This window comes from Pogona vitticeps, chromosome 1, assembly GCF_051106095.1.
Source record: "Pogona vitticeps strain Pit_001003342236 chromosome 1, PviZW2.1, whole genome shotgun sequence".
NCBI lineage: Eukaryota > Metazoa > Chordata > Lepidosauria > Squamata > Agamidae > Pogona > Pogona vitticeps.
The window spans coordinates 247,161,272-247,181,571 of NC_135783.1; the positions used below are offsets into that span (position 1 = coordinate 247,161,272).

General features: G+C 40.7%; 1 protein-coding gene across 4 annotated transcripts in view; it reads left to right on the forward strand.

Annotated features, from left to right (window-relative positions):
- The window catches only part of COL18A1 (collagen type XVIII alpha 1 chain), a 202,385-nt gene that overhangs the window by 101,724 nt on the left and 80,361 nt on the right, over positions 1-20,300 (forward strand). For all 4 annotated transcript variants that reach the window (XM_072985478.2, XM_078383561.1, XM_072985477.2 and 1 more), the window contains one exon: positions 17,087-17,631. In XM_072985478.2, the coding sequence (XP_072841579.2) occupies positions 17,087-17,631 (545 nt within the window). The remainder of the gene's footprint in view (positions 1-17,086; positions 17,632-20,300) is intronic.

Consider the following 20,300-nt stretch of genomic DNA (forward strand, 5'->3'; position numbering starts at 1 on the left):
TCTTATGTTGCAGGGTCAGAAAACCCCACATAACATTCTTGAGTGTTTTAATGCTTCACTTTATTTTACAAAAGAAAAAAAAGCAACACAAAGAGGCTTCAGAATGAAGCCGCTTGCATGAATACTTGGCAGAATTCCTGACAGTTCTATCTACAGTTATTGCCTGAATGTTTGAAACATCTTCATTGTCTGCTGTCAAACCAACCTGCTCTTTTCAGAGCATTCTGAATGAAATTCTTCCTTGATAAATGAATGCTCCCGCATGGGGTGAGAATTTTGCAGCAGAAAGTTTTATTAAATGGAGGCAATCTGTTTCTTAGGCACCAGCTGAGTAGGAGAGCAACTTAAACCTCAGCGATTGCATTGATTTGTAAACATTAAATTGCAATTTTCCAGAATGGAGCATGTAAAGTAAATTGCCTTTTGAGACGAACCAAATTTCACAGCAACATTGCAATTGCATTTTGTTCAAACAGCTAGGATAATTGTTCTGCATGCATCCAATGCTTTATTCAGATTATGCTAAACATGCCCAGTAACAGCAAAACATGCATAATGAGTTAGAGTGATAAGTCTTTTTTCCCCTTTGATATAGAGAAGACACATGTTTTGCAAAGTGGAGTATTTGTGCATAAAAACCCAAGGGTTTTTAAAGCATAGGTGACTCTTAAAGCTTAGCCTGTTTTAATACTTCTTGACAGTAGTATTTATGTCTAAGAACCTCTTCCCTCGAGGATTGCGGTGTACACCTTCCTCTTCTCAGTGTGTTCCTTGATGTTTCATCACCCTGCAGGTACGTGCAGATGGCTCCTAGCATAAGTACACTATGGAAAAAGTTCATAATAAACTTACAGGCCCAAACATTGACAGAGAAATTTGTGGGGGAGAGGCTGATTTATTTATTTAGCTCATGTACTATCCTCATTTTCTCCCTTGTGGAACCCGTAGAACGTTAGCACTGAAGACTGTAAGTTGAGTCCTCTTCCCTTGCTCTTCTTGCCCCTTTTCTTGCCTGGATTCCAAATCACAAGGTACGATGAGTTCTCAAACAAATCCAGTCCCCTTCCTTATCCTTCTTGGCTGAATTGTCTCTTGAAAGGCCTAACTTTCAAAAGCTTGAAGGAAATGCTGGGCCAATGCAGTGCTACCTTTTCCAGCTGAAACCAGGAGCACTCAGGATTATTGTAGTTGCATCTGCTCCTTTTTTACTCTTAAAAGCCAAGGGAGACCATGAACATTTACAACCGTGAGCAGAGCAGGGATGTCCTTGCTGGATTTGTGGGTTTTGAAGAACCAAGACAGGCAGTTTTGTGTTGCAGCGCTTGCAGTGCTCATTGCCTCCTTATTGTGAGATCAGTTTCCTTTGCAGCAAGGAAGGGGCAGACTGTGGCCCTTTTCTGGAAATTATTGGACTGCAACTTCCATTAGACCTAGGAAGGACAGTCAGTGGTGAGTCATGCTGGGAGATGTAGTCTAACAACATCTGGAAGGCTGCACTTTGCCCATTTAGTAGCACAGGGATTTCTACTTTACCTCTCCGTGGTGCCTCCATTTTGAGTTTAATTTCATCCAAGGAAGTAGCGCATATCCCATAAAAGGAGGAATATTAGCAAGGGGGGGGGGAATGTAACAATGAATACTTCTTGTGACGGCTGTCCTTGTTCTTACCTGACAGGGATTTATTTCTTTTCTTCCATGGTTTTTTATGAATTAAGATGACTTTCAAGTGTACAGTTTGTTCAGTGCTTTAAGAACTACATGTATTGACAATTACTCTACTCTGCTCTGACGTTCTACACGGTGATTAAATATTTCTTCTTGTTGGTGGATCAATACCTTCCAAAGGTCGAGGCTAGGGTCAAAATATCCTTTTGTTGGACTAGGTTCATTTCAGTTCATGGGGCAATCAGGGTTTCTGCAATATAGTGATGATGAGATGAGGCAGGGCAGTGGGAAGACTTTTGTTAGTGTCTGCCACACTGGAAAGAGCAGAGGACTTGTCCCCCCCTCTCTTCTGCTTCCCAAACCCCTGGGTAGCAGTCAAAATAACAGGATAATAAATGATGCGATCCCATCTAAAGGGCTTACATTCTCCATTACCTAAAATAGCAGCCTTCAACCTTTTCAGTCCCAGGTCTAACTTCATTTCTAAAATCATATGGCCGCCTAGAGTAGTCCACCACGACTAGATAGGCGGGATATAAATTAAATAAATAATAAATAATAATAATAATGTGTAGTGCTTCTGCTAGTGTCACTCATCTTAGTTCAGGCTGCAAACAGGTGGTTCTGGCCTATCAGTCCAAGACCCATAAGTTGGAATGTGGAGAGAGGTCAAGGTTGCAAAGCTCAGGAAACAGTAGGGTGGCAGGTCCTATTGGGAGTTGCTTCACATGCTCCCTCTTGACTTCAGTACATTTCCTCATATACTGCACAGATACCTGCCTTATCACGTGTGATGTGCCATGGATAATTGTTCTCTTAAAATTTGCAAAGTGGGAATAGGGAGATGATGGGCAGACAGACAAATAGAAAGACAAAGGGGTATTGGAAATGTGTGTTCCTCTGTTGTATGACGCAAACAGTTTTGGCTCTAACATTTTCATTTGGCTGTGGCTTCGATTAAAATTACATTAAATGGAGCTCTTTTTTTATCTCCAGGGTGCAGAAAAGTCAAACAGAGCCTTCCCTCTTTTTGTATAAATCCGTAATGTTGAAATCCTTGCATGCTGCTTTAATTTGATCTATAGAGAACTTCAAACAGAATTTTCCTGGAAGGCATAGGCGGTTCTCAGTGTGAGAAGAGAACAAATAAACTCTGGGGCACAAACGACTAATTACTTTGATCTGGCTTTTTAAAGCAATTAACTGGGCACATCTACTCTGTGGAGCAGATGGACAATCTGGATGGAGAACAACAAACTCCACCACTCCCACTTCCACACACAAAATAAAAGGGACCATTTAAGGAGGTTGGGAGTTTGATTCCCCACTCCACCTCTGAGGGAAAGAGCTAGCCTGTGTAGTCATGGGCAAGCTGCACAGTCCCAGGGCATCCCTAGAAGAAGGAAACAGTAAACCACTTCTGAGTGTTTTCTGCCCAGAAAAATCTGAAAAGGGTCACCATAAGTCTGAATTGACTTGACGGGACCTGGTTATTACTATTTATTTAAGAATACTTTTTAGAAAGGATAAAGAAATTGACATGAAGATACAATTTCACAGACATTCAGTAGTGGGAGTGTGGGTGTGTTCACTACATTGGCTGAGAAAGGATTTGGCTCAGAGGTCCTTTATTTTGGAGTGCGCTAGCCAGAATAACACATCTTTGTGATGATTCATCATTGAGACATTAAAAGTTCAGCATAGAAATTGGAAATAGTCTGTAGGTGGCTATAGATCATAGGAATGCTGAGCCTATATGCTTTACTTTCCTTTTTTTTTTTCCTGTGGGAAAGAGAAATCATGTGAATGCTGAAACTGGCCTTAAAATCTTTATTGAAACATAGTGGTTTCTGATGGATTCAGAGGGCAGAGATTGCAGAAAAACTGCCAAGAACTGGGGAAGCAGCAGGAGTTGTTATTGTTATTTTACTCAAAGTTGGACCAACCTAGAGTTTTCAAGAAACACATGTCATTTGAAACATATTCCTTTTTGCAATCCTGTATTTCCATAATTACAAAGGAATCAGAGGAAGATGTGACCTGTACAATCTGTGCCAATCCTTGGCAAGCAAACAGATGAGTGGGGAATCTGTGGATCGTTCATTTTCTGAAGGAAAATGATGTCCTGTTTTTCCTTTCCTGAGGAAATTAAAGGAGGAAATTAAGGTGGGGGAGGTGGTGCTTGCTTCCTCTACCGTCTCTGTGGAGCACAGTGTATGCATTCTGACTTTGCGCAGAAATTGATCCATAGTAGTGGTGGGCGAACATTCAGCTTCCAGGCTCTACTTCTACTTCCAGGCTTTACACTCTGAAATTCAGCATTCCGTCTACAGTACAAAATAGTGGCTTGGACAAGCAAGCATATCCAATGAAGAGCAAAGTCCCCATGAGCATTAGTGGTATTAGTGATCATTAACCAAATACTGTAGAGCTCATAAATTCTGCTATGCAAAAAATCCACCCTTGTTCTTCCCCAAGCATATTTTCTCAGAAGACTAACTTAAGGGAGGGGAGGGGGGAAGCATTTTTTTTTCTGCTGATAGATAACTGTTTGTCAGAAATCCTAACAAATATCTGTCAGTAAATTTCAAGTGTCTGTAACTGCTCTAGCAATCTAACGAGGGAGCTGCCATTCCTACCCGTCTCTCTCTAGAGGAGAACTTTGTCTGTCTACATATGCTCAAACAGGCGAGACAAAAGCCTCTCATCCAGTTCTCTTCGGTCAGCTGCAGTGGCAGGAGTAGCAGCTCAGATCATGGGTGTGAGTTCCCTTACTCTACGGTATGAAAAATGTTCCTCACATTGACTCTCAGTAAGTGCAGTATCTATATGTGGAGCAGGTACAGGTAAGTAATCTGCCTGCTTCTAATCCTATGCTTTGTTTATGGACAGAAGAAATCTGAAAAGTTTCCCATGCTTGTAGCATGGGCAGGAGTTTCAGCAGCTGCATAATTTGAAACATCTGGCACTGACTCCCTTTCTTTTAATGGCACCAGTTCAGGGCCAAACATTTGCATCACATCCCAAACTTGTTGGCATTCATGCTTTGTAATTTTTACAGCTGTCAAATGGCTATGGTACAATACAGCATTGTAGTCGGCAGCCCTACAAAAGACAGAAATCACATTGGTTGGGTCTGAACATGACTCCAGTTCGTTCAGTCTGTTCCACAAGTGCTGTGTTTGTCTGATGAACCCAGTGCCCCTGTTCTTCATTCCCACCCCCTACTTCTGCCTCTGCCGCCACCAGCACCCCATGCATGTGTTCTCTTCACAAACAGTCCTGTTTGACTCTTTTCTGCTTGTTTGCTAATTTTTCTAAAGCAGCAGGAACAGGCAAACAAAAAGAACTCTAAATCAGATGTAAAGTTCAAACAGAGCCACCGTGAAGGAGGGTGCCTTTCCTGTCCTATAAGTAATGTGGAGCCATGTTTATTTACATATTTCGTGTTTGCTGTGAGGATTTGTATCTTGCCTTTCAAGAATAAAAACATAATTCAAAGATGGCTTATGAGTGAGATAAAAAAAACATAAACAAAACCCAGTCTAAATGATATTAGCAACTTATGCACTATACCACTTGCCAAGTGCACTGGCCTAGTGCACAGCTTATGACTGTTGGGGAAGAATAAACATTTTGAAGATCACTATTATGTCAAGAAAAGAAATTTGCTGTGTATTGACTGTGAGATAGACAGGAGGATAAAGAATCCTAATTGCCTATATCTAATTTCCATGTATATGCTGTAGGTTTGCTGGCAGCCATTTCACTAATGAAGCACAAAAGGAAGTAGAAAGTGAACTTGATAGAGAAGAGTTGTTGTTGTTTAGTCGTTAAGTCGTGTCCGACTCTTTGTTGACCCTATGGACCAGAGCACGCCAGGCCCTCCTGTCTTCCACTGCCTCCAGGAGTTGTGTTAAATTCATGTTGGTCGTTTCGATGACACTGTCCAACCATCTCGTCCTCTGTCGTCCCCTTCTCCTCTTGTCCTCACACTTTCCTAACATCAGGGTTTTTTCCAGGGAGTCTTCTCTTCTCATAAGGAAGCTAAATAATACATGCAAAGTTGAGGGACAAAAAAAAGAGAGGAAGGCAATCTATCTGCCTGGTGTGCCCACCCTCAGTCGCAATGCAGATGATTTGTCATTGCATAGGGCCTGATAACTGGCCACCTTCCACTTGCACAGGGCCAATGATGGCACAAGTGGAGTGGTGCCACTTTACAAGTCTGGAGGGATCTTTTGCTCGGTAGAAGTTCAATCGGATACTAGCCATGGAAGGGAGTGCATTCCAAGGACGTTCAGTGCTCTTTGCTTGATGTTTCCTCTTCCCAAGGTTTTGCACACCTGACTGAACTGGAGAGACATAAAAAGGCAAGGGAAGGGGGTGGGGAGTTCAGGCACAAAGTGGCTTTCTCAGAACAGGGTTGGGGGGAAAGCCACGATCCTCTGTCTTGTTGATTCTCAGGCTAAAGCTCTTTTCTGTGGAATGTTATTTTTTTGAGCTTTTCCAGCTTTGGGTCTGGAGGTTGTAAAGTAAAGCTGGAAACAGTAATTTGAATGACTGAATGGTTTTAGAAATAAACTACATATTTTCATTTGTGCTTAATAATTACCGCTCAGCATAGTGGTTTCTACTAAAGCAGGATACAAATGTCAGAAATAAATACGTTAATTATTAAGTCATAATATGAAAGGATATAATTTGGGGTGTATCTCTGTCCATTACTATGTCCACATCAGTACTGCTTCAGGCAGTATTATTGCTATGATACTATTCATATAGTAAAGAAGAGGATAGGGATCCCTTTCCATACCAAGGACTGAATGCAATATGAGGAAAGACTTGTGGCATTCCAGTGGATGGGGCACAAATGTGTGTATTATATCTGTTTTTAATAGACAGCACTGTCTGCTGAGGCATATGACAGGTATAACACCTTAAGACCTCTATACATGTAGCCACCAAGACAAATAAAAACCAAAACAACCCAAAGGTCAGGGATCTAAAGGTATCATTCAACAGATAGCTGAGTTCATCAATGAAACTGGGTCCAAGAGTGCTTCTCCCTTCCAAATGCAAACCCCACCCTATCCTCAGATTCTGCTGTACAAACCTGGGAAACAGCTTGAAGCAGTTTTGGAGTGGGACAGCGAATTGCAGTGTATGTGCATGTTTGTGTATGTGTAAAGCCCTAGAGGACATCTGCTAGTGCAGGGTTGGATTTATATTAAAGTTCTCTGCAGTAGTAGTTCCTGCCAAACTATTTGTCTGATGCCCTCAATCAATAATCAAGGGCATTTTATAACCAGCAAAATAGAACATCCCTATATCTCAGGCAGTTTTGAAAAGCTGACAAAATCAGTTGCTGGATCCTCCAGTTGTGTGCATCTAATGTTTGTAATCCAGCTAGTTTGTTGCTGAATGAAGGATCATTAAGTCATGACCAAGTATGACATGACAGAATGATGAGAGTCAAAAGAGGGCAGAGCAGAGGCTTTGAAATCCTCTGAAAAGAGCATATTACCAAGGGATAGAAATGATCAAAGTCTCAAAAGCTGTGGAGAAGACTGGAGAGTCCAGAAGAGAACAACGTGAAATCAGGGGCATCTGCAGTCCCTTTCTGACTTCATGGGATCACTGTCTTCCATTTAATGATCTGGTTCAAAGCAGCATATCCCTTAAAGAAAGAAGAGGCATTATGGAGTTGTTTGTAGGAATCCCTACTGTGTTGAGCGGTGTCCATTTTGTTTGTTGGTGGTACAGAGGGTGCGATCTGAAGTCAGGAAAGGCACACATCTAATCACAACAGAAAGGGTAGCTTTGCAGGGAGCAGCCTCCCTTAAAGTGGCCCCTCCATCTGTCAAGGAATTTCTTCATATGGATCCCCAAAAATAGTCACCTTACAGTTAGACCAAAGTGGTCAAGCTTGGGCATGGATTGAGGTCAGGCTAGAGAACAATTCTCCAGATGCCATGTAATTGCTGGGAAATAGATTGTACTGGACTGTTTTACAAGTGTAATCTATTTCCATGTGTGATCACACCCAGAGGCACAGCGTCAACTGCTGGGTGTAGCCATGGACAACATTCAGAACCAGGGGCAAAGATGGAGATCATAGGTATATATGTACATCAAATACCCACATATACCCAGTGCAGGCATTCACTTGGGCAACTACTTCACCCACCCCGTACACTCACTGTACATTTCAGATGAAGAGCATGAAAAGATCATGTCCCCACATTAAACGTGTTCCTCTCTGCTGCTGCTTTGTACTTCTTCTTTCCTCCATCTCTTTCTTGTGCACAAACTCACACAGAGTGGGATGGGAATGGGGGTCCAGCAGGAGGGAAATATATGTAAGGCTCTGAAACCCTGCCTCTGATAAAGAAGGCAAGCCAGCAGGACTGGTTGAGGTAACCTGACCTTGAGTTGGGCAGTGCCCTGGCTGCCTTATTAAATCATCCTTCACTGGTCACCTCAATGTATGGCCTGACAGGAAAGGTTGTCAGGTCAGATGGGGAAGCTTCGAGGGTCAATGGTCCTCTGTCATTCAGGAAAAGGTATGGTGGATTCTTTTGGAATTATGACCAGGTTTTTAATATCAATTATGTTCTGATTCATTCAGGTTTTCAGAGGTTCCTTGGATTGTATAAGAGAACTGTTGGAGTATTAGCAAGACTGACTACTGCTTTTCAACTTGATTGCCTGATCATCCCATTGACAATTAAAGAGAGGGCCTTTTCTGTGGTGGCCTCTGGTTGTAGAACTCTCCTCAGATGTTGTTAGCTGAGTGCCACTAAACCAATTAAAACCTTTTCCATACCTTTAATTTCTTTTTTAAAACCTGCCCTCTTACTGGTTTAGCTTGCTTTTAGAATGTTCTGCATTTTTATATATATTGCTTGTGTTGCTTTATAGTCCTTTGTACGTTACCCTTTTTAAGTTAGAGGGCGTGGAAATGCTAACATGAATAAATAAAATGTCTGAGGATTGGCCACAAAGAGCTTGCTTCACATAATGAAAGTCCCAAGTGGAATTACTAGAATTTCTAGTTGAAGGGATCTCAGAAGCAGAGCTGGGAAGGACCTTTGTTTGACCCTCTGGGGAGCCACTAGCATTCATGTGGGTTAAATTGACTAATGTTCTGAGAATCAAAAGGTCAAAGTGGTCATGTAAGTCATCTTTTGCTCCATACTCTTTTCTGTATGTTGCAGGGGGATTGACTGTGAGATCTGTGTCAAGAGGAACTTCCAAAAGCTCACTGTACATACAGATGGGGGGAAGCATCTGGTAATCTTCTATGACTGCTCATTCTTTAGGGGGCCATTAATCTTGCCGGTGGCAGTGTGTGAGTCACAACAGACACAGGGTTATCTTTGTTCACAGTATAAGCACTGGCCAAGGTCAAAAAGGACCATGGTCCTGAAGTCCTGCAGGGTGTCCCTCTGCTATTTCCTGTAGGCTGTAGGTCTGACAAGCTCTCTGTATACAGTGTACTTGAGCATGAGAGTGAATTGATGGCATATTTTACCTGTTATCTGAAAAGCTGCCTCTTTTGTTGCCTTTTTAGCATTCAATGGATCCAAACATAACATTCGCAGACACAAAACAGCAACATCTTAGGGACTTCAAAGGATTAGGGTTTGTCTATATGTTAAAAGGAGATGTAGTTTAAATTTCAGTGTGGCTTTTTTTTTTTTCAAGAAAAGATATTTTTGTTTGACTTCATTTTTCAATTCTATAGATATAGCCACTCTTGTCTGATTTTTCGTGGTCGAGTACGTTTTATGTTTATTAAGCTAATGTCATTTGAAGGTTATACAGCCTGTGTGCACACTAAAATGCAAATATATGCAAGACTGGGTAAGATTGTTTACCTGACAGTCAATGGATTTAGATGCTGTAGTTAATGTTTCTCTCAAAGGTCGCAAAATAGTTCTGTTGCAGGTGGTTACTGCTAGACAGAGAACTTACTTATTGATCTGCAATCTACTTCATTCCATGATTTTGCTTATACAGTACTGTGTACCAAACTCATTTAATATGGCATTTTCTCCTAAACAATGTGGAGGGTTCAGAAAACACACTGACCTTTTTTGACCTCAAACTGCTTAAGAAGACCTCTCCCACAATGGCAAGAGTTGTTGTAACACAGCTGCCAAATGATGTTTTCCTTGCAAGTCTGTGTGGATTTGATTCAAGTTATCTCTGTGCTGAATAGTATTTCTTTCCCTCAATCACATATACTTGACAACTGTGGGAACCAAACATGTCCTTCTGTTTGCACCTTGAGGGAAGAACCGGTAATGTTTTACCATTGAGGTGCTTCTGTTTATTTTCATTTTTATATTAAATCTGGTAGAGGACCTAGGGTTGCCTTTTTTGAGTCCCAACATTCCTGTCTGTGTTGTCACTGAGCCAATAGTATTTGGCTTTTCAGTTCTGAGACTCTTTGCTTTTTGCCTTTGGCCGAAAGATGTCTTGGTCCCCATTTCTATTCTATAGCACACTAGTTCACCTTGAATTGTGTCAATTTCTAATGAACTTCTATTTCGATTGTGGCAATTTGTACTGTACTTCTATTTAATCCCCCCCCCCCAATGTTTATTTAATGGAAGAATAGGACTGAGTTTCTAAAAATTCACAGAGAGATGTTGCTTATTTGCACTAGTTGGCTCCAGCTTGAAGAATTAATATGTGTTAGGGGGAAAAAATCTCTGTGTGGGTGACAGAGAAACAATGAAGAACAATGCTGGAAAAACAAGAATTTATGTGAAGGTCAGCATGCACATGGCCAGATGTTCTCCTCTGGTAAGAAAATGATTTCTGGATAAGAAACGGACAGCATGTCTTGAGAAAAACTCTTTTCTTTATAATTATTTCCATTCAAAACATCAGAATGTAAAATTAAATTTAAAGGCATGGAATGTCGATCTAAGAGACTTTCCCATGGAATAGAGAAAAGGAATGTGCCATCCTAGGAGGGCTTTATGAGGGAGGAATGATGTTGATTAGGGCTCAGTGTCAGTACATTCAACCTTCCAAAGCCTTTCTCATGAGCAAAGCTATGCATGTGTCCTCAAAGTGAGCCTCTTTGGGTTCAGTGATACATACTGTATTCTCAAGTAAGAGAATATGTAGATATGACCTACCCACTCAGTATGTGCACCCTTTCTCTCATCACAGCACACCAAAATGGGGATATGAAACTTCTCATCCAGACAGCAGAGGGAAGAGAAGTGTGTCAATAATAGGAGACTGGGAACACTGTGTGTGGGACACACCTTAGTTAGCTTTTGGTTGCAAAGGTTGTGGCCTGTGGGTTGTCTGTAGAGGTTTTGCTGCTATTTCCAAACCTGCCATATTTAGAGTTTGTCTGTATCTGTGAAAATATGTATGCTACGAAATATACATATTCTTATTCAAACACACAAATAGACATGGTCTAGGGAGTATAAATCAATTGTAGCTTCCTTCTGAAATGTCCTCCTGTGTTTCAAGATAAATACCTTTTGTTCACCCCTTATATCTTTACAAATATGTTACCCCTGTACTAGAGTTATGTTCCCCTATACTAGAGTTCACCTATATCTTCACAGATATAAGTGAACTCTAGTATAGGGATAACATAATTTGAGTTAGGATTTTATTTTTGTCTTAAACAGGCGAGGTCAACATGAAATAAGAGTTATGTTGTTGATGTGGACATAGGCTGCTCAGGCACTATAAGGAACACAGAGGAGAAATGCAACTTTTGGAACTGGAGCTTAAATCCAAGGACACGACTTAAATTGTTGTGAGGATGACATTGGATGCTCCTGAAGGGCCAAAATTTTCATAGTTACATCTACAAGTGTAACATAAATGGCATGACTTTTGACAGTGAGCTGCTGTAAGTTGTTAAGTCAGTGCAAACATCAATTGTGCACCAATAATATCTACCCTGACATCTTAACCTATGGCAGTTCACTGCCAAAACGTACACCATTTGTGTTACTCAAGTATAAAATAACAGCAGGATTTTGGCCAATATAACCTAGAGAAACAGCTGCTGAAAAGATGCCTTAGGAGAGTTAGGCTGGCTTTACTCCACTTCAAAGGATGTCTTTATTATTTTGGCAACTGTCCCAATTAAACCATAATACGTGTGTTTGTTGAAGAGGAGATCCCTTACCCTCTTCTTTGTTCTCTACTTTTGTACCATCATTTTATTATGTAGCAAAGTTGAAATAATTTTCCAGTCCTGTCATTGTGCTTTGCCATCAAGTCCCAGGCTCCTGCAGCTAAGTGCAATGCTTTGTTGCTTTCAGAAGAGCTTGGAAAAAGTTACTTTATTTGGATTGGAATCCCATAATCTTCCAGATAGCATCCCCTAGCCCAGTCAGTGGACATGTTAGTCCAAAAAAGTAACTTCTCTAAACTCTGTCTTTCAGTATCATTACTGAGTTGGGAGGTCTTCAACCTCCAAATTATTATCATCATCTATATTATCCCCTTTTCAAATCCCCTATCATTCTGTGGATCAGCATTCATATCCTTACATCTGGAAATGCAAAGTAAACACTTGAAGAGGGGGTGGGGTGGGGAAAAATCATCTCCAAAAAAAAGAAAAGAAAGATGAAGGGCCACACCAAAAGGTCCAGCTTTTGTTTAAAACATTTTATTCTGCATTATATCTACATGTGACATTACCATTAATAATAATTTTGCACTGTGAAGTCAATTCTGATTTATGGTGACCCTTTTCAGGGTTTTCTAGGTAAAGAGCACTCAGAAGTACCATTCCCTTCTTCTGGAGACTGTGCAGCTTTCCCAAGGCCACCCAGGCTGGTTCTTCTCCCAGGAGGCACTGTGGGGAATTGAATTCCCAATCTCTAGCTCTGCAGCCAGATACCTAACTCACTGAACTATCCAGTCATCATTATTATCATTACTTCCTCCTATGTAAAACAGCATCTCTCTCCCCTTTCCCCACTTTGTGGAAATAATAAATCTTTTTAATCTATGTGATCATTATATCTGCATATCCTCTTACCATAACAATACCTAGGTCTAGTGAACCCTTGCTGTTAAGATGCGCCTTTCTTTTGAGTTGCCAGGTGTTCTGTAGTGTAGTGAACGTGCCACTAAAAATACCTTTGCAGTTTAAGATGAACGACAACTGTGTATACAGTATATGAATAAAGTTGCAGGCAGGGAGCTGAAAGTTATGAGTCATAGTCTTTTGTCTCCTGATTATAATTCCCATTTTCATACAGTCACGTGGTTTGCACTTGAGCTGTGTGATGTGTTCCTGCTGTACACACTTTAGCTGTACTCTAAAAATAATAATACACTTATACAAAGGTGAATCCAGGTCACCATTGAAAAGTGAGAGTTCTGCACTTGACCAAACTCCAAATGTCAGCCTTTGCTGGCCAAAGTCTGTTAATTTCCTGCAGGCTTGTTTCTCCCAGCTGTGTACTTCAGTGGGAAGAACTTTCTCTGGAGGTGAAGCAGAAAGAAGGGCCATGAACTGTGGAGGGGGTTAGTAATGTATGATGCCAGAGATTCTTGACACTCCTCTTAGATGATACAAGATGATTTGCGGTGCAAGGGCCCAAGAGGAAATACTGTATGTTATCTGCAAATATATTGTAAATAAACATCTTGCAAAACTTTCACTGTTCATTATCAATATGTTTGCAAACTCACGCCTCTTCACATGCATGGAGCAATTCCTCTCCCTCTGCTGCAGCCATTTGTGGTGAAAAAAACTGCAGCTATTTGCTGTAGGAGAGGCAATTTTGATGGCAGCTACTTGGCAAATATGATCATGTCCAGGCCTTCATTTTCTCCTTGACCCCTAACAGTGGAGACAGTGAGTGCAGGAAAATGAGTGCCATGATCTAACAAAGAACCTTACAACTGAACAGAGAATTTTCAGATTTCCCCCCTTTTCCTATTTTACGTGCACAAAGAATAAATACTGCACATATACATAAGGGTGTAATGGCAGGTGTATGTGCTTGTCCAGTAAAATACCTGAATTAATCCATTCTCCATGGCTTTGAAGGAAGAATCTGTCCAAGTATGCACATGAAAGCACATAGATCCCCTAAGTAAGTTCATTTTTATGCTCTTAGGACAGAATCCTTTAGTTTTTGTGCCAATGTAAATGAAATGGTGAAAATCATAGCCGCAATTTGCTGCCAGGTTATGAGTTACCACTTGTATTTCTAATTCTATCCCAAGTCATACAACAGGGGTGTGAGGAGATGTACAAGGAGTGACTCATTAACTGGAGGTGGTTCTCTATTCAGAGGTATGCCCATTGCACATAATACCAATAAGATTCTAGCAATGCAATGTAAACGGTTGAAAGTTAATTCTGTAGAGAGGAGTAAGAAATGTGTTTGTGGTTCATAATTTAGTTGCTTTCTGTACATAAGAGCATTCTCCTTTTCTTTGTGCTTACTGACCATGAATAAATAGACTTGAGTTTCTGAGGGGTTTTTTTCCCCCCAGCCTCCTCTAGGATCTGTTTATTTCAGTACATTCTTATACTAAGGAGTTTAGAAAAAGAGGAAAATAAACAGATCCCTTTAATGGCAGCTAGAGGAGCCCCGTATGCTGTAGTGGAAAACGTGATGGCCAAGGACTCAGGAGAACTGGGTTTGGATTTCTGCTTGGTCATGGAAACTCACTTGGGGTAGGGGCTACAGCTGGTAAAACTACTCCTTAAAATATCTCACTTATCTTGAAAGGCCTACATATTACAGTTCCTAGTCAGTTTTCTTCGCGTATTAACTGAGTTGCCTTTGCAAGTACGTTCACACATACTGGGTTACATGTAACTATTTTCCCCCCTCAGAGTCTGCCTGCAGGCTCCAACCTCAATCCCAGGGTAAATACTATATTTTTTGCCCTAACATGAGCCAGGATAAAAGAAGTATGATTCAGCTTACTAGAAACTCTTAAACTAGCCACCTGCAGGCAGCACTTATTTACTGTGGGTAAATAATAGTGTATTTACTGTGGGCAAATAAGTAAATGTCTAATTGCGAGCTTGGTCTAAACTTTGTTAGAGGTTGGAGTTGTTTTGTTTTTAAATCTTCATGCAGATCTTTGTGATGGAACTGTGGATCTGGCTGATGACTTTATGATTCACTGCTCTAGTTCCCCTTATCAATTGTAATCTTCTTCCTTCGCAATTTTTCCAGTCAGTTTTCATGAATCTAACACTCAACATTGCTGTCTCCTTGTGATGTTTGAAACTCTTTATTAGCCTCTGTTTGAATTGACCCATTTTTTCTTAATGTAGGGAATGTTACTGAGTACACGAGTTCTCTTGAGACCAGCAAATGGAAAGGGAAATGTAGTCTTTGCTGAGTTCACATTCTCAGGGTGAACTTTCCAACATGAGCCTTGGTGGAGCCACAAGAGACCTGCTGCAGGGATTTCCAGTTGTGGTTCAGGAAGAATTTTTTTCCTCATCCAAATAATACAAACTGGGAAAGCACTATCTTGTTGCTGGTGTGAATTACTCCCTACTGTTTAGCTGCTGCCAGAAAATAACAGATGGTGATGCCTTGGTATGTTTCATGCAAGCCTTGAAAATCAGTAGACTAGTGTTGTTGTGTAATGGGTGCAATCTGAGGGATGATTTTGAACGTTTGCCTTTGACATTACACTTGTATAAATTAAGTGCTAGCAGACAGAATTGTAGCTACAGAGGGAAGAAGTTGTGAGAAGAGTCGTCCCCTTAGAAGTACAGTATTCCAGGTTCTTCCCTCTGAATTGTCTGTTTCAATCTAAAAAATATGGAAATATAGAAAGAGTGGGGAGTATTCAACCTCGTCATTCAGGCAAGAATTTTCATATTCTTCATATTCTCTGAATTGCTATAATGCACCATACACAAATCTAACTCTGAAGACTTCTCAGAAATTTCAGTTTGAAATACATCTGTTAAACTTTCTGTTAGGATGGGTCATTAGAAACATACATAACTGTTCTGCTACTTAAATCACATCAGTAGTGTAATCTGTTTTCAGGCAGAAATAGAACTAATGATGTTTGCCTTTCAAAGGCCCTTAGTGATTCAACTTACCCCAGCAAAATTTCAACTTGGAAGACTCTTTTTCTGATCTCCTTACTATCCAAAGTGATGTGGACAGTGATGGAGAGAGGAACATTTTGGTACAGTTCTCTTTGCAGGAAATGGATTTCTGTATTTTGGACATGAGGAAAAATATTTAGTCTCCTAAGCCTTTAAAGTCTGATTACAGTAACTGTTGCTTCATTCACTCTATCTTTCTCAGACTTTCTAACTGGCCATATTTCTCCGAACTTGTGTTTGTTGAAGCAAAGTTTAGCTGGGCATTTATGTGGAAGAATTAATAGGCAAGAGAAGATGCATAACTTTTTTTTAACCAGTTCTCCCATACAGCTATCCCACTGGTGTCATTCTCCCAGCATTATAGCCAGACCTGCTTCCCTTGCTTGACTCAGAGGCTAGAAGTAGCACTGACAAGTAGGTGAAGCTGGAGAATGTGCTTCTGGGAAAGGAAGAGTAAAACACCCATCTCTAACTACCACTTCACCCCTGCAAATGTTCTTGTGCAATCTTCTGGTTAGCATTCTAGGACAAATATCTTGTCTAAATGTGTAGATTTGATTACAAGGCAAGCTCAGTGAATGAGTGCAAAGGCAACGGGGAGAAGCAGATAACAATTGGACTTCTATTATTATTACTTTTAAAATTATATTTTATATAAAAAGGTTTAAATTAAACTGTTGGATTTTAAATGTATGAAACTATCTGGGAATTCATGCAGTTTTGCACTGTTGATGGGCCCTGCAATGTGCTTCACATATACATACTCTCAACATGTCATTTCAAAATGCCTGGGTTTGGCCCTATAGACATTCAATGTGGTGGGTGTATTGCCTATATTGTTTTAAAGAAAAGAAGTATGTGTGAAGAATTGGTGGTCCTCGACCCCTCGTTCCAGTAAATAGTAAGGACACTGTGTACAAGGACATCCTCTCAGTGCAGCAGTAATAGCAGTACTTCACCTTCAAAGATCTAGATGCACTGAATACAGGCAGTATAGCCTCTCATGTGTTTGATGACTTACGAATTGCAAACATCTTTCTCTAGGATTTTTTGTTTTTGAGAGATAAATATATTGTACTGCAAGGAAGAAATTAGGGCTTGCGTGAATGAGCAAAAGGAAAAGGGGGGGGGGAAGGCAGTGGTTGGTATTATAAATAAGACACCAATGGTCTTCTGCCTGTGATATGGATTTGCGCTATATTCTTTTTCATTTCTTTGATTTTTGGGAGGCTGCCTTGTATGAGTGAGTGTGATCCAGATTGTAGAGGTCTGTCTTGCTTGTTTTCTGAGATGTCCTTTTTCTTTTCTTGACAGAAAACTTCAGTACAGAAGTTGGCCTCATAGAGCTGATTGGAGATCCCCCACCAGACCAGATAACCAAAGTGTATGGCCCAGACAACAGCCCTGGCTATGTGTTTGGACTGGATGCCAACACTGGACAAGTGGCACGTTACCACCTCCCTAGCCCTTTTTATAGAGACTTCTCCCTCTTGTTCCATGTGCAGCCCACGACAGATAAGGCGGGAGTGCTTTTTGCTATCACAGATGCCTCCCAGTCAATCATTTATGTCGGCGTGAAGTTATCCGAAGTGAAAGATGGGAAACAACAGATTATCTTCTATTACACGGAGCCGGGCTCTCAGAACTCCTATGCTGCTGCCACCTTCACTGTGCCTTCCCTGGTGAATCAATGGACTCGCTTTGCCATCAGTGTGGAGGATGAGGAAGTGGTTCTCTACATGGACTGTGAGGAGTCGGAGCGGGTCCATTTTGAGCGCTCACCTGATGAGATGGACTTGGAAGATGGTTCAGGGCTTTTTGTGGCACAGGCTGGAGGAGCTGATCCTGATAAATTCCAGGTAAGTATGATTATCATCAAGGAATTATTTCCAGTGAGGCAATGATTATAAATTATCATCTTCTCTCAGCGGGAAAAAAAAAAAGAAGAGTGGGAGTTGCCCAGCCTTGTGTGATTCAGGAAAACAAATAGTGAAGAGCATAATTTTCCACTGACGTGGCCTTGGCTTAGGCTATGTCGGAGCACTTTCTCCTCAGCCTAATACTAAGTCTGCTTCATCCTCCATATTTATATCAACATATTCATTGTTCACTGCAGAGTCAGGAGGAGGCACAGAGGTGTAGGGATTATGAATCATCTCACTCTGTAACACATGAATTATTGGAAGACTACCAGAGATTTCCTGAGCATTGATTTATTACGATGACTCACTGCTCTACATTATTCTGAGACCAGAGCCCCTTAATTTGCTCATTCTTTGATTTATATAGTTAGGGTCCTAACCAGAGAAGAGAAGGCAGCTGGGTTTAACTGGAGCAATTTGCACGATGTTTTCTTACAGACCCAATTCATCGTATGCATCTGTGTAGTATGCAGTTGACACCTAGTAGCTTCGTTCCTGATCTTTGATATCCCCATAGAGCACCATGGATAGCACTGCTGTAGGATAGGGTTCCTTCTGTTTTCTGCTGCCAAATGTAGGTTATCCAAAATGAGTTGGAGATTCAAAACATTGCTTACCTCCTTGTTTTGCTCTGCATGTTCCATGTACAGTGGTGCCCCGCTAGACGATTACCTCGCAAAATGGTTAATTCGCTAGTCAATGAGTTTTTGTGATCGCTATAGCGCTTCACAAAATGGTATTTCCTATGGGTGATTTTCACTGGATGATATTTCAGAGGACGGTTTGCAAGACGTTTTTTTTTTCGGGACTGATTTTCACAAGACGGTTTTTGACAGCTGAGCCCGCGACTTGCAAAATGGGTGTTTTCGGGACCATTTTTCGCAAGACAGCGATTTTTACAGCTGATCTGCGTTTCATAAAACGGCTTCACAATGGGCGATTTTTGCAAAATGACGACGATTTTTCCCCATTGGAATGCATTAAATGGATTTCAATGCATTCCAATGGGGAACCGCATTTTGGAAGACGATGTTTTCACAAGACAGCGATTTTCACTGAACGAATTAACATCATCTTGAGGGGCACCATTGTATACGTGTCTATATACACATGAGAATATTTTGAAGTTGTTGGGTTTGTTTGTTTTTTTGTTTTTTCAAAACAAGCTATTGTCATTGTGAGGAATTGGTTGGGATTTTCTGCAAGTGACTAAATCAGTCAGTACATCCAACTAACTGTGGCTACTAGTTCATTGTTTCGTTTGTAGTTGGTCTTTTTGTTCGCAAAGAATGGGGTTATTATTTCTTTAATGTTTTAAGAAGCTTTTAAAATGAATCTAAATAGTCATTCCACTGTACCATCCAGAGTGAAAGTAATTAACATTTTTCATCATGAGTTCATTTCCAGACATCAGGTTAATTTGTCAGTCTAGTGACCCTCTAATTTATGCTGGGCCTCCCCACTGAGATCAAATCCATTGCTGCATTCTTCCTTTTTTGGAGGGGGTGGGTGGAAGGAGGTACAAATTCTCTGAAGCTGTTGTCTGCAGACAGAACATGGTGTATCTTTATCCAAGAAAGGTTACAGAATTAATTCCAAAATGGGGTAGCAGCATCTTTCCTTACTTCCCTACCCCATTTAGCAAAAGATGCAGATATTCTTTACGCTACCTCAAACATAAAACAGAGGAAGTGTTAAAGACTGTTATGGACTACTTCACAAGAGTTGGCAGGGACTAGTGCAGATGATGAAAAGAGCAAAAGGGTGGAAATGCCAGCAAACATGGTTTTGAAATATGCAATGTTTCCAGTTTGATTGAAGCAACAGAATTGAGAAGAAACTTTGCATTTTGCACTGTCTGCAAAACAGGCTGACTGGAGCCCCACTCATTATAGTGTCTTAAGAATCCTACTTATGAATTTTTAAGTCTGGCTGTGGACGGGAAAACATTCCTTATAATAACAAGTATAAAAGTGCTCTTGACTGTGGGTCAAGAAGAGGCTTAGAGCCATCCATGTCTTGCAACTGGGTCATGAGGGAGAATAAAAACACTGGCCTGGCCTGCTTTGAGTACACACAGTCTTCCTGTGTCAGCTTTAAAAGATGGTAATAACTTTTCCCACTTGTTGGTTCAGCCAATGAGTGTTTCTCTCTTGGAGCATCTGCCTGAAAATATTATTTCAAATAATGCGGACCTGATATAAATCAGGAGTTTGCAGAATATACATTTTCCCCTCCCTCATTTTCCTTGAATGTTTGTTGTCCAATGTTTACATTTTGACAGCTGTAGTTCTTCCTTTTGTGCAAAATTTATCTTAGACACTCTTATCTGGCTATGTGCTACCTGAGGAGGTAACTTGCACAAAAGGTAAGTTGCATAAAAAGAAAACCACTGACCTCCCAAGCTAGGAAGATTAAGAGTGGTTAGATGAAATAGAGTATCAAGTTTTCTATTTCTTTAAAAAAAATGCTAGCCAATTACATTGTAAACATTGTTTTGGCTCATTCTTTGGACTTTTGGGAAAGAACGTGTTGTGCCCGAAATGTGTACAGTAGTTGTTAAGGATAAATAAATGTTAAGGAAGTGTGGATTATCAGGGATGATC